This window comes from Engraulis encrasicolus, chromosome 7 (assembly GCF_034702125.1).
Source record: "Engraulis encrasicolus isolate BLACKSEA-1 chromosome 7, IST_EnEncr_1.0, whole genome shotgun sequence".
NCBI lineage: Eukaryota > Metazoa > Chordata > Actinopteri > Clupeiformes > Engraulidae > Engraulis > Engraulis encrasicolus.
The window spans coordinates 3815613-3828112 of record NC_085863.1 but is presented as its reverse complement, the minus strand read 5'-3'; the positions used below and the strand labels follow the sequence as shown (position 1 = coordinate 3828112).

The window sequence follows — 12500 nt, the reverse complement described above, 5'->3', positions numbered from 1 at the left end:
GGTTGGCCTCCTGCAGCCGCGCGTGCCGCTGGTCCGTCTCCTCGATGAGCCGCGCCCACTGGTCGCCCAGCTCGCCCAGACGCCCCTCGAGGGCCGCGGCGGTTGTGTCGGTGTCGTGGCCGTCCGTCCCATCGCTGCCGCCGTCGGTGGCCGAGGAGGAGGGCGCTATGCTGCGTCCATGGGCCAGGATGTCATCGATGCGTGGCTGGTGGCCCTGGATCTCCTTCTGCAGGGTCTGCGGAACGGATACGTAACAGGTGGGGCAGAGGTTACAGTAGTGTGATAAAAAAGGTGAGAACCAAGTTAGAGCATGATGTGCATTGCCCAGGAGAAATCAGTGAATGACAGTGGTGGAGGAAGAGAACAATTCGGGGAGGAGATACAAGTACATGAAGGAGGATGTGAGACATAGGCATGCACAGATAGGTACGAGGTGGCGCTAAAGCACTGGCCCTTTTGCCCTACTAGACCAAAAAATCCCCTTTTGAGAGTTGTTTTACCTGGTTCTTCTTGATGAGCAGCTGTACGCTGGGCAGGTCTTTGCCGTGGTCTGTGGAGTTAGCCAGTGGCATCCTCTCGTCCACCCAGAGCTGTCAAACACAATCACAAGGAAGACAGGTGGTCATTGACCTGACGTTATCATCTTTCAAGCTGTACTAGGACATACTGTGCAAAAACTGTGCAAAATATAAAATATTTGAGAGGGATCAAATGTCTGAACTCGTATCACATACTTATATATACTCAATTTCAGTTTCATCTTATGTCAGCAACTAAAGGGACTCACAATCTAGTTCGAATCATTTCAAATAATTTAGTCTCATCATTTAGTTTAATTATTATCATCACATATTTAATTTCACAGCAAGTAAGGAGACTCACGATCTCGTCCTCGAGGTCTCTGTTGAACCTCTGGTGGACCTCCCTCACCATTTAGTTTAATTATTATTATCACATATTATTGGTGTTACTCACAATCTCGTCCTCCAGGTCCCTGTTGAACTGGTGGGCCTCCTTGGACTGCAGCAGCTGCTGCCTCCTGGCCTGGAGGGGCTCCAGCATCTGGGAGAAGCTGTCGGTCACGCGCCGCTGCTGGCCGTCCACCTCCACCATCCCAGAATCCTCCTGGGCTAGCGCCAGCGCCTGAGACTGTAGAGCCTGCACCTCCTTCTCACGCACCTCCATCTGGTGCTCCAGCATCTAGAGGAGGAGGAGGAGGAGGAGGAGGAGAAGGAGGTGGAGAGAGGAGGAGGAGAGGAGGTGGAGTGGGAGTAGGAGGAGGAGGAGAGAGGAGGAAGAGGAGGAAGAGGAGGAGAGGAGGAGCAGGAGGAGGAGGAGGAGGAGGAGAAGAGGAGGAAGAAGAGGAGGAAGAAGAGGAGGAGGAGGAGGAAGAGGGGGAGGAGGAAGAGGAGGAGGAGGAGGAGGAAGAGAAGAGGAGGAGGAGAAGAAGAGGAAGAAGAGGAGGAGGAGGAGGCAGAAGAGAAGGAGAGGAGGAGTAGGAGAGGAGGAGGAGGAGGAGGAGGAGGAGGAGGAGGAGGAAGAGGAGGAGTTGGGAGAGGAGGAGAGAGGAGGAAGTGGAGGAGGAAGAGGAGAATTAAGAGGCGGAGGAGGAGGAGAGAGGCGGAGGTGTGGAGGAGGAGGAGGAGAAGAGGTGAAAGAGGAGAGGGAGGAGGGGAGGAGGAGGAGGAGGAGGAGGAGGAGGAGAAGAGGTGAAAGATGAGAGGAGGAGGAGGCGGGGAGAGGAGGAAGAGGAGGAGGAGGAGAAGAGTCATCATTTAGTTTAATCATTATTTCATATTTCTATAACGCCTATAGAGCCTATATAACACCTCTATATATTTACATGGCGCCTTGCCATAAAGGCCTTTATCAGGCACCTCCAGCTGAGGAGGAGAATAATGAAATCATAATTCAATTTCATATAGAGCCGTTCAAGGTCTCTCGAGGCTTTCACAAGCGTGAGGAATAGAGGCTAGGAGGGACGTAAGATGAAGCATCTATCTCCATCTGGTGTTGTGGGCTCGACAAAGTTAGGAAAGGAGCAAGAGAAGAAATGAACACGGTAACACTTTAGAATAATGGATGCAAAAAAGCATTATAAAGACTTAATAAATAATTAACTATTGATGAACAAAACATTAACAAACGTTTGTAAATGATTAGGAAATGTAAACAAATACTTGTAAATGACTAAGAAATGTTATGTTAATATTTCATATTTATCAAACATTTACAAGTTGCTTGTAAATGAATAAAATAGTCTGTTATAAGGTGTGTAAAATCTTGAATATATCATTTGTAGATATTTTATAAAGCATTAATAAAGCTTAGTTAATAATAAAAACATTTGTTAATGTTTTATTCATCATTAGTTAATTATTTACTGAGTCTTTACTAAGGAACATTATTATAAAGTGTTACCACGAACACTCCTCTATTACAGCACACTGTCACCTCTTCACACAATGACAAGCCAAAATCTTTCACTTGTTTTAGCGCTTATAGGTGTGATGCCATTTCGCACCACGCCAGATAATTAAAAAAAAAAATAGCATTGATACTCAGTCTGAAGCAGAGTTCTTGCTTCTAGAAGCGAAAACATTTTGTTTTAAAAATATTACTGCATCTACTGTATGTGTGATGAACATCTCAGCTAACCCTGTAGATTAAAACCCGTAAAACCCAGTAATTACACCCGAGAGTGCGGCTTTTTTTTATATTTATTTTTTTACTTTTACCAAACATGAACTTTGCTGTTTTCTCACACCCGAAGACCTTGTAAGAAACACTTGGGAGTTGAGCTCACTTTCTAAAAAAAAAAAAAGTCAACATCTCAGCCCAGGCCAAAGAGAATGTTGACATCATCAATACTCAGTAACTACCAGCAGGTGGCGTTGCAGTGCCGGGTGCTTCTTCAGCAGGATGTGGACTAGTCAGGGGTCCGTTTCTCGATTCTTGTCGTCTTAGACGTAAGACCGTCTTAAGACGTACTACCATTCCTTTGGATTTAGTGGTGAGCGTCTCTGTCGAGAGAGAGTTGAGTCGCTCTTACGAAGGACGTTGTATGGCAGCCGAGTGCCCTACCGGATGGCCACGGCAGGTCCAACACCTTCTTTCTCTCATACATAAAAGGAAGCTCTACAAGTAAACCATCTCTGGCCCTTCCGTGGCCAACCGGTAGGGCATTCGTCTACCATGCAGCCGACCCAGGTTCGATTCCCGGCCCGGGTCCTTTGCCGACCCCTCCCCGTCTCTCTCCCAATTCGCTTCCTGTCCACCTCTCACACTGTCCTATCAAAAATAAAGTCGAAAAAGACCAAAAAAAAAAATTGTTAAAACCATTTCTGTACCTGGTGCTTCTTGAGCAGGATATTGACGGAGGTGAGGTCCTTCCCGAAGTCGTCGCTGTGCAGCTGAGAGGAGAGGTTCTGCAGCCAGGTGTCCAGGGCGGAGCAGCTCTGCGTGAAGAGCTCGGCGCGGTTGGCGTCGAACAGGCATTGGGCCTTGGTCTGCGTCGTGTTCTCAAGCTCCTCCCACTGTTTCTGGAGAGCCTCCAGCGTCTGCTTCACCACCGGCTCCAGCTCCGGCTTCTCACTCACCAGCGCCTGGCCCTCCTGGAGTAGAGAATAATATATTACACTATATTACATTACAGTACATTATATAACATTATATTACATTACATTACACCAGCGCTTGGCACTCCTGGAGGAGAGCACATTAAATTACATTATATTACACTATATTACATTATATTACACCAGCGCCTGGCCCTCCTGGAGGAGAGAATATTATATTATATTATATTATATAACATTACATTATATTACACTATATTACATTATATTACACCAGCGCCTGGCCCTCCTGGAGGAGAGAATATTATATTATATTATATTATATTATATTACATTACATTACATTATATAATGTTATATTACACCAGCGCCTGGCCCTCCTGGAGGAGAGAACATTATATTACAGTACATTACATTACATTATGTTACATTATATTACATTACATCAGCGCGTGGCCCTCCTAGAGTAGAGAATATTATATTATATTATATTATATTATATTATATTATATTATATTATATTATATTACATTACAATATATTACATTCCATTACATTATATTACACCAGCGCCTGGCCCTCCTGGAGTAGAGAACATTACATTACATTATATTACATTACATTACACTATATTATATTACATTATATTACACCAGCGCCTGGCCCTCCTGGAGGAGAGCACATGTAATTAGATTATATTAAATTATATTACATTACATTACACTATATTATATTACATTACACCAGCGCCTGGCCCTCCTGGAGTATAGAACATTAACCCATTGATGCCTGATGTTGCGTTGCGCAACATTGGCCCTAGTGCCTGGAGCTGCATTACGCAACATTCAGGCTCATGAGATTTGAGACAACTTTATTAAAAAATCTCAGATTGTTTGAGATGAATGAACACATTCTAATGAAAGATGAGAGTCTTAGTGTTTAAAAGTAACTTAGTGCATATTTGTTTGTGCTTCAGAAGCTGAGATATTTTGGTTGTATAGGCTGGGGGCAGCTTTTCTTAAAAAGGGCTCAGGCATTCAGCACCCTTTTTTGCAGGTGCCTTAGGCATCAATGGGCTAACTCACATTATATTACATTACATTACACTATATTATAGTACATTAAATTACATTATATTACACTATATTATATTATATTACACCAGCGCCTGGCCCTCCTGGAGGAGAGAATAATATATTACATTATATTACATTACACTATAATTATATTACATTACATTACACTATATTACATTACATTACATTACATTACATTACATTACATCAGCGCGTGGCCCTCCTAGAGTAGAGAATATTATATTACATTACATTATATTACACTAGCGCCTGGCCCTCCTGGATTTTACATGGACATTATATTATTATATTACATTACATGATATTACATTACATGATATTACATTACATTATATTACATTATATTACACCAGCGCCTGGCCCTCCTGGAGTAGAGAACATTACATTACATTACATTATATAATGTTATATTACACCAGGGCTTAGGCCTCCTACAGTACAGTACATTACATCACATTATATTACATTACACCAGCGCCTGGCTCTCCTGGAGTACAGCACATCACATTATATTATACAGCATTATATTACATTATATTACACATGGCCATAACCGAGAGCTTTTCTACTGATGCATAATTGGTAATGATTCATTCCATATGCTGCATATAATTGCTGAACTACAAACGAAGCAGTGATGGCTTCGGCTCTGTTTACTGACGGGCCAGAATGCAAAGTAATACTTCCTGGTTTTCAGAAGACCAGCTGTATCAGGGAGACTACTCCAAGAATCTCTGTCCGTACCTTGTCGATCTTGTCCAGCCAGTCCTTGTTGGAGGCCAGCTCGGCCATGAAGGCCTGGTGCTTCTGCCACTTGCTGTGCAGGTTACGGGCCTCGTCATACGACATGTCCTGAGCAGTCAGCATCTTCTCATTGATCCACAAGGTCAGCTGCAGACCAGGAAGTAGAGAGAGAAGAGGAGAGAAGAAGAAGAAGAAGAAGATTAGATTAGATCAGATTAGAGCCTTTATTTGTCCCATAGGGATATTTGTTTTCACATCAGAGAGTCGGTTTCTTCAGGTTTGGAATTAGCTAGATCTTTTTGATGCACATCTCATTTACAAAAACATGTTGACACCATTTTCACACATAGACACATAAACTTCCTCAGACATCCATATACAATACATATACACACATCTATCCATATACACTCCTTTACATACAATACATACACTCCTCTCCTCCACATACTACCCATACTTTTTACCCTCCCCTCTCCTTTACCCAGCTATGCCACCAGCTGGAAAGAGAAGAAGAGGAGAGAGAAGGGGAGAGATGAGAAGAGGAGAGAGAGAAGAGGAGAGATGAGAAGAGAATTGTGAAGTGTTAACTTTACATGATATTTTCAAATGCGAATTGAGTTTTATCTGGAATTAAGTGCAGAGTTCGGATTATTGACAGTAGCTTGTCGGTTTCGCAGCGGCAGTTAAACCATGAAGGAGCAAGTGAGTGAGCTAAAAGCGAGTAACTAGTAGCTAGCGACGTGTTTGAGTGTAGCGCAAGGCTGCCTGCTGTACCTCCTGTCCGTCCTGGAGGAAGTGCTGCAGCTCTCGGTTGTCCCTCAGCTTGGTCAGCAGGTCACTGGCCAGCTCCTTGTTCTTCATGTGCCTGGAAAACACACACGCAAGAAAGAAAGATGTGATAGGATGCAAATGAGTATAGCCCTCTTAAAAACCTACTGCACAATTTAGCCAATTTAAAAAAGTCTGTACAAAGTTTGTATAGATATAACGTTACTGTGATGGCATAAGGGTTGTGTGTGGGCTCTGACTATCTGGCAAAAGAACATGGTTCTTAGATGTACGTATAGAAATAGAATACTAAACAATGCCCCAATAGTTGTTGTGGCTGACCGCGGGAAAACTTTATTCAGGGTTCCCACACCTTTTTCATGAACAAATTCAAGCACTTTTCAAGCACCTTCAAGCACCAAATTTTCAGTTTTCCAGCACCTTTAAATAGGTCGCGGGAAGGGGGTGTGGGAGTCCGCCCCCAGAAAATGCTGTGGTTTTATGATGCAATTTCCTGCATTCTAATCAATTTTAGGGTGTCGAATGGCAAATCCCATCTGACATCTCACTCCCTCAGATTTTTGATGTACCTGAACAATTTATTTCTATTATTTGGCTTACTACATTTGACTTGACACAAATTTCAAGCATTTTCAAGCACTTCACTAAACATTTAAGCATTTTCACAACCTTGAAATCACTTAATTGAAATTCAAGCATTTTCAAGGAATTCAAGCACCAGTGGGAACCCTGTTTATTGTATTCTCCATAGAGGCGGGCGGGGCGAGATGCCACAAGCGCAGGTCAAGGACAGGAGGAGTTTGGATAATAAATTAACTGTACGTCCAACGTCCGTGTGTGTCTCACCTGTCCTGGATGGAGTCGGCCTTCTCCTGGATCTTGTCGGCGTTGGCGTTGCCGTCGGAGACCAGGCGGTTTCCGGCGTCCACCACGCCGTTGATCCTCTCCTCGTTGGCCTCCATGGTGGTCATGAAGTCCTCGTGCTTCTTGATGGCCTCTAGCGCCCCCTGCAGGGTGGAGGGCATCTCCGTGTGGGACAGCACATACTCCTAAAGACGAAATAAAACAAGCAAAGGGGAACATGTTAGCACGTACTCCTCGTACTCCTGTTAATGCAGGGTGGCGGGGATCTCGGTGTAGGATAGCACGTACGAAGAGTTCAGATGCAAAACTCCCTAAGTGCCTTTTCAGAAAATAATATTAATTCATTTTTATTTATATACAAAGCTATAAAAATTGCATATTTTTTATTTTATTTATGTAATATAACTATTTATATGTATTATCAAGTACATGAATGTAAACCAAACCAACAACGGGGTTCTCTAAAAATAAAGAAGTGCAGGTCTTCAGAAATGGAGTTAGGGGGTTTGCATCTGAACTCTTCTCTTACAGATGTAATTACAACACTACCACTAGTATGATACTCTGAAAACAAGGGCAACATGTTTAGTTAGCTGTTAATAAAGAGAGGCAATATAATGAAAGCAATCTCCTCACCTGGCTGTTCAGGAATCCCTCTGCCTGCTTGGCGTCCCTCAGCAGGTTTTGGTAGTCGAAGGCCTGGGCGAGCAGCGCGTGGCGGTTCTCCCACATCCTCCACAGCTCGTGCCAGCCGGTGTCCAGCGCCTGCAGCCGCTGCGCCAGGAACATGTGCTGCGCGTCCGTCTGACCCTGCGTCACCTCCGCGCCCGTCGCACGCATGCGCTCGTAGTCGTCACGGTAGTTGTCAACCTGAGAAGAGGCAAAGGGGCAAACATGAAAGAAACGCAGTGAGAAACGTAACATTTTTAGTGGGTACAATGTGTCCTGTTTAGTGATAAATGTTTAGTGAGTGAGCTCAGATTGCTATACTATTATAATTTTTATTTTCATTTGTTAGTTAGGGGGTGCTCAGGGCACAACAAAAAGTCTTAAGGGTACACGGGAGAAAAAATGGCAGGCAACTGCCTAGTCTGCTTATTGGTGGGGCCCGATCATTTATACCTACTAGTATATCCATGTTAAATAAGACAACTGTAACTTAGACTGAATAGCACATTGCACTTTGGTACTGAATAACTGCACTTTACTGTGTTTAAGTTGGGTTTTTTGTCAACCTGTCTTGTCCTATAGAGGGGGTTGTGTTTGTCTATTGTGATTGTTGTAATGTCTTTGTAATTGTATCAGATGCACTGAAAATAGCACAGAACAATTTAAACAAATAAACTATCTATCTAGTCTGCTTATTGGTGGGGCCCTCGTCTGCTTATTGGTGGGGCCCTAGGCTGCTTATTGGTGGGGCCCTAGGCTGCTTATTGGTGGGGCCCTACTCTGCTTATTGGTGGGGCCCTAGTCTGCAAGTCGGCTCACCTCGTTCTTGATGGCCTCGTGCTGCGTCAGGAGCCTCTCTGCCTCGGCGAGCGAGGTGGGGATGTCCTCGGAGGCGACGGCGGTCTGCGTGCGCGACAGCCAAGACTGGAAGTCGTCCAGGTCACGCAGGAAGCCCTGCAGCTTGGACGCCTCCCCCAGAGACTCCTCCCTCTTGCGCATGGTGGCGTTAAGCTCCTCCCACACCTCCTGGATCTCCGCCAGGCGCGCCGTGATCTCGGCGGCCTGCTCCGGGTGTTCCGACGCCAGCTTCTCCGCCTCGTTACGCAGGTCGTCCAGCTTACCCTGGGAAACGGGAGGAGATGATGGTGAGACAATGGGGAAAGGGCATTTGATAACGATGTCCAAAACAAAGAGTCAGAATATGATCTCGAGGACCGTGATGAAGGCAGAAGCCGAAACGTTCGTTAAATTGAAAAAAGCACTGCATGAAGTTCTGAGTGTGCGACAATTTATTTATTTTTCCCTCATTAAAACAAAGACTCAAAACATGTTTTAGTGCGCTGACTACCCTGCATATGGACTGGACATATTTCATAATGATGCTAAAACAAAGTCAGAATATTTTGTAGATGGACGGGCAGACCATGATGAAAACCATGATGACATTAATTGCTGCAACGGCATAGTAGTTATTGGACACCTACAATAAAAAGATTCCGGACATAAAAACACTTGAAATTCTGCTAATTAACTGTCTGCACAAAACCTTTAGTGGGCTCATTTGCCATGCATGGATGGTTCATGCCCTTTGAAGAGAATGCTTTGCACTTGGAACTTGCAGAAAGTGAAGCATTTAAGCGTGCAGTGATCTTTTTTTTTTGAATTTCACAATAATCACAATAAAAAGTTACAATGTGTTATACAGTTGGCCGTTTCATTCACCCTTTCCTTGAGAGAACTACTTAGTTCTGACTGTATCAGGAAATCTCTATAACTCATTGTCAGGCAATGCTGCCAAAACTGCCAAAATAGATTTAAGAACCACACTGGTGTTGAGCTACTGATGGGTAGATAGCTTCACACGACAATCAATTTCTATATTTTGAAAATTAAACACATTTTTTCCCCTACCCTTGGCACTCAATTTTATTAAGTGCGCTGTTCTTTTTTAAACCTCTAGAGGGCATAATTCATCAAGGAGTGCAGCAGTACTAGATTGCATTTCAGACACCATAGTCAAACAGACATTACGCAAGAGATTTACAGTTTTTGTAGTCTTCTACAGAATGTCTGGCCTACACATCAGTCGTAAATACACAGACGACTTCCGTCAAAAGCACCTGTCTTTCTCCAGTCAAGAGCAGCTGAAATGTCTCTGTCAACATGTGAAACCTCTTCACAGTTGTGTCATCCAGAAGGTAACTGATGATGTAGACACCAGGGAAGCTGGCAGGGGAGGGATAGAGGGGTCAGTTGTCCCGGGCCCAGGGAAATTAGGGGCCCAGATTTGGGCTCTCATTACATTACATTGCAAGTATCGGATTAGGGGGCCCTTCAGATGTCTTGGTCCCGGGGCAGGCCCAAAGCTGCCAGCGGCCCTGCCGACAGGTTAGCATTCCAGGTTGATTACAGGGTTGGCTGTTCTCATACCAGACCTGCTGCTGCTGTACAGGTAAACGGCTGGAAGATATTTTTTGCACAGGATGTTCCCAAGGCTGCATAATTTGCTGCTTGGTGAACTGAAAGACGCAAAGGACCATGCACTATGCCGTGTATGTCAAAGGTCAGTTAAAGGGACACTGTGCAGGAAATGGTCAAAAAAGGTACTGCAACTAAGCTGCTCATTGAAACTGGGCTGCCTATTGCCAAATTTAATAAAATTGCTAAAAGTGCCCGCACCAACTTTGATGTCATACAGTGCCCTCCATAATTATTGGCACCCCTGGTTGAGATGTGTTTTTTAGCTTCCAATTATTTTATTTTTTTTCTAAATAATATGGGACCTTAATGGAAAAAAAGAGAAAAATCCAACCTTCAATACAAGTGCATTTATTCAGTGGGGAAAAAATCCCACATAAAGAAATAATTATTTGACATCAAATAATGTGTGTCACAATTATTAGCACCCCTGGTGTTAATATTTTGTACAACCCCCTTTTGCCAACAAAACAGCACCTAATCTTCTCCTATAATGTTTCACAAGATGGGAAAAGACAGAAAGAGGGATCTTCAGCCATTCCTCTTTGCAGAATCTCTCTAAATCATCCAGAGACCTGGGTCCTCTCCTCTGTACTCTCCTCTTCAGCTCACCCCACAGGTTCTCAATGGGGTTGAGGTCAGGGGACTGAGATGGCCATGGGAGGAGCTTGATTTTGTGTCTGGTGAACCATTTCTGTGTAGATTTGGCCATATGTTTAGGGTCATTGTCTTGCTGAAAGACCCAGTGACGACCCAGCTTCAGCTTTCGGGCAGAGGGCAACAGATTTTGATTTAAAATGTCCTGGTATTTCAAAGCATTCATGATGCCATGCACCCTAACAAGGTTCCCAGGGCCTTTGGAAGCGAAACAGCCCCACAGCATCACTGACCCACCCCCATACTTCACAATGGGTATGAGGTGCTTTTCAGCATGCGCATCTTTCGTGGTACGCCAGACCCACTTAGAGTGTTTGTTGCCAAAAAGCTCAATCTTGGTCTCATCTGACCAAAGCACATGGTCCCAGTTGAAGCCCCAATACCGCTTGGCGAACTCCAGACGCTTGCGTTTATGATTGTGAGTGAGGAAAGGTTTTCTCCGTGCATGCCTCCCAAACAGCTTGTTGGCGTGTAGACAGCGCCTGATGGTTGATTTGGAGACTTTGTGACCCCAGGATGCTACCATTTGGTGTAATTCTGTAACAGTGAGCTTTGGAGATCTTTTGATTTCTCTTACCATCCTCCTCACTGTGCATGGTGGCAAAATAAACTTGGGTCCTCATCCAGGCTTGTTTACCACTGTTCCAGTTGTTTTGAACTTCTTAATTATTCCTCTCACAGTGGATATGGGCAGCTGCAGTTGAGTGGCAATCTTCTTGTAGCCTCTGCCTGACCTGTGAAGGTCGACGCACATCTGCCTCACTTGTATGCTGTGTTCCTTTGTCTTTCCCATGTTTAAGAGTGGATAAGAGAAATGGCCTCGGTGTCACATCATATTTATACCCCAGAGAAACAGGAAGTGATGAATTACTAATTAAATGTTCCTACATACTCTGGTAAACTTTGTAAACTACTGTAGAAATGACAGAAATGCTTCAATTATATTTATTTCCTGGGAATTGTTAAGGGTGCCAATAATTGTGGAACAGGTGATTTAATGAAAAATAATTATTTTTTAGTCAGGGATTTTTTTATTTTCTTACAATTAATTTGAGTTGAAGGCTACATTTTCCTACAATTTTCAGTGTGACAGTATTCTTCTGCAATAAACACTGAATTTATTTTAAGGCTTTTAACACATCTCAACCAGGGGTGCCAATAATTATGGAGGGCACTATATTATTCCCTAACCACTTAAGCTATGACTACGAAACTTGGTGACTTTTCCTACAATGTAGTTGGCTACAATTTAGTATCAAAAGTTTAGGCTTATCACTTAGGTTGCCATGGCAACGGTTTTCTGATAGGTATGTCCGACCAAAAATCACTGATCTAAGTCTCATTATTGTACCTTTTCATTTTTTTTTTGTTATTTCCATTAGCATCAGACCCCATTTGTGAGCATTTACACGTAAGTGGTCTGAAGCATATAATCATTAAGATTTAAGTGCATTACCTACTTTTGATGGAAAATGCATTATGACGATTTTTGGCATTCAAATCAGATGATGATGTCATAATGACGTCATAGTACCAAATAATGACACCAAAATTATGCCATTCATAGATTTCCATATGTAGATCATCCCCCTCAAGTTTGGTGGTCATACTGTATTCCGTT

At 43.6% G+C, this 12500-nt stretch overlaps 1 protein-coding gene across 1 annotated transcript in view; it reads right to left on the bottom strand.

Moving 5' to 3' along the window:
- Positions 1 to 12500, bottom strand: part of sptbn2 (spectrin, beta, non-erythrocytic 2) — a 153835-nt gene that overhangs the window by 24367 nt on the left and 116968 nt on the right. The window contains exons 21-29 of the mRNA XM_063202726.1: positions 8564 to 8866; positions 7712 to 7945; positions 7058 to 7260; positions 6197 to 6287; positions 5420 to 5566; positions 3351 to 3614; positions 976 to 1200; positions 501 to 590; positions 1 to 235 (exon numbers count right to left, since the gene is read on the bottom strand). The exon at positions 1 to 235 is cut by the window's left edge and continues 89 nt beyond it. Of these exons, the coding sequence (XP_063058796.1) occupies positions 1 to 235; positions 501 to 590; positions 976 to 1200; positions 3351 to 3614; positions 5420 to 5566; positions 6197 to 6287; positions 7058 to 7260; positions 7712 to 7945; positions 8564 to 8866 (1792 nt within the window). The remainder of the gene's footprint in view (positions 236 to 500; positions 591 to 975; positions 1201 to 3350; positions 3615 to 5419; positions 5567 to 6196; positions 6288 to 7057; positions 7261 to 7711; positions 7946 to 8563; positions 8867 to 12500) is intronic.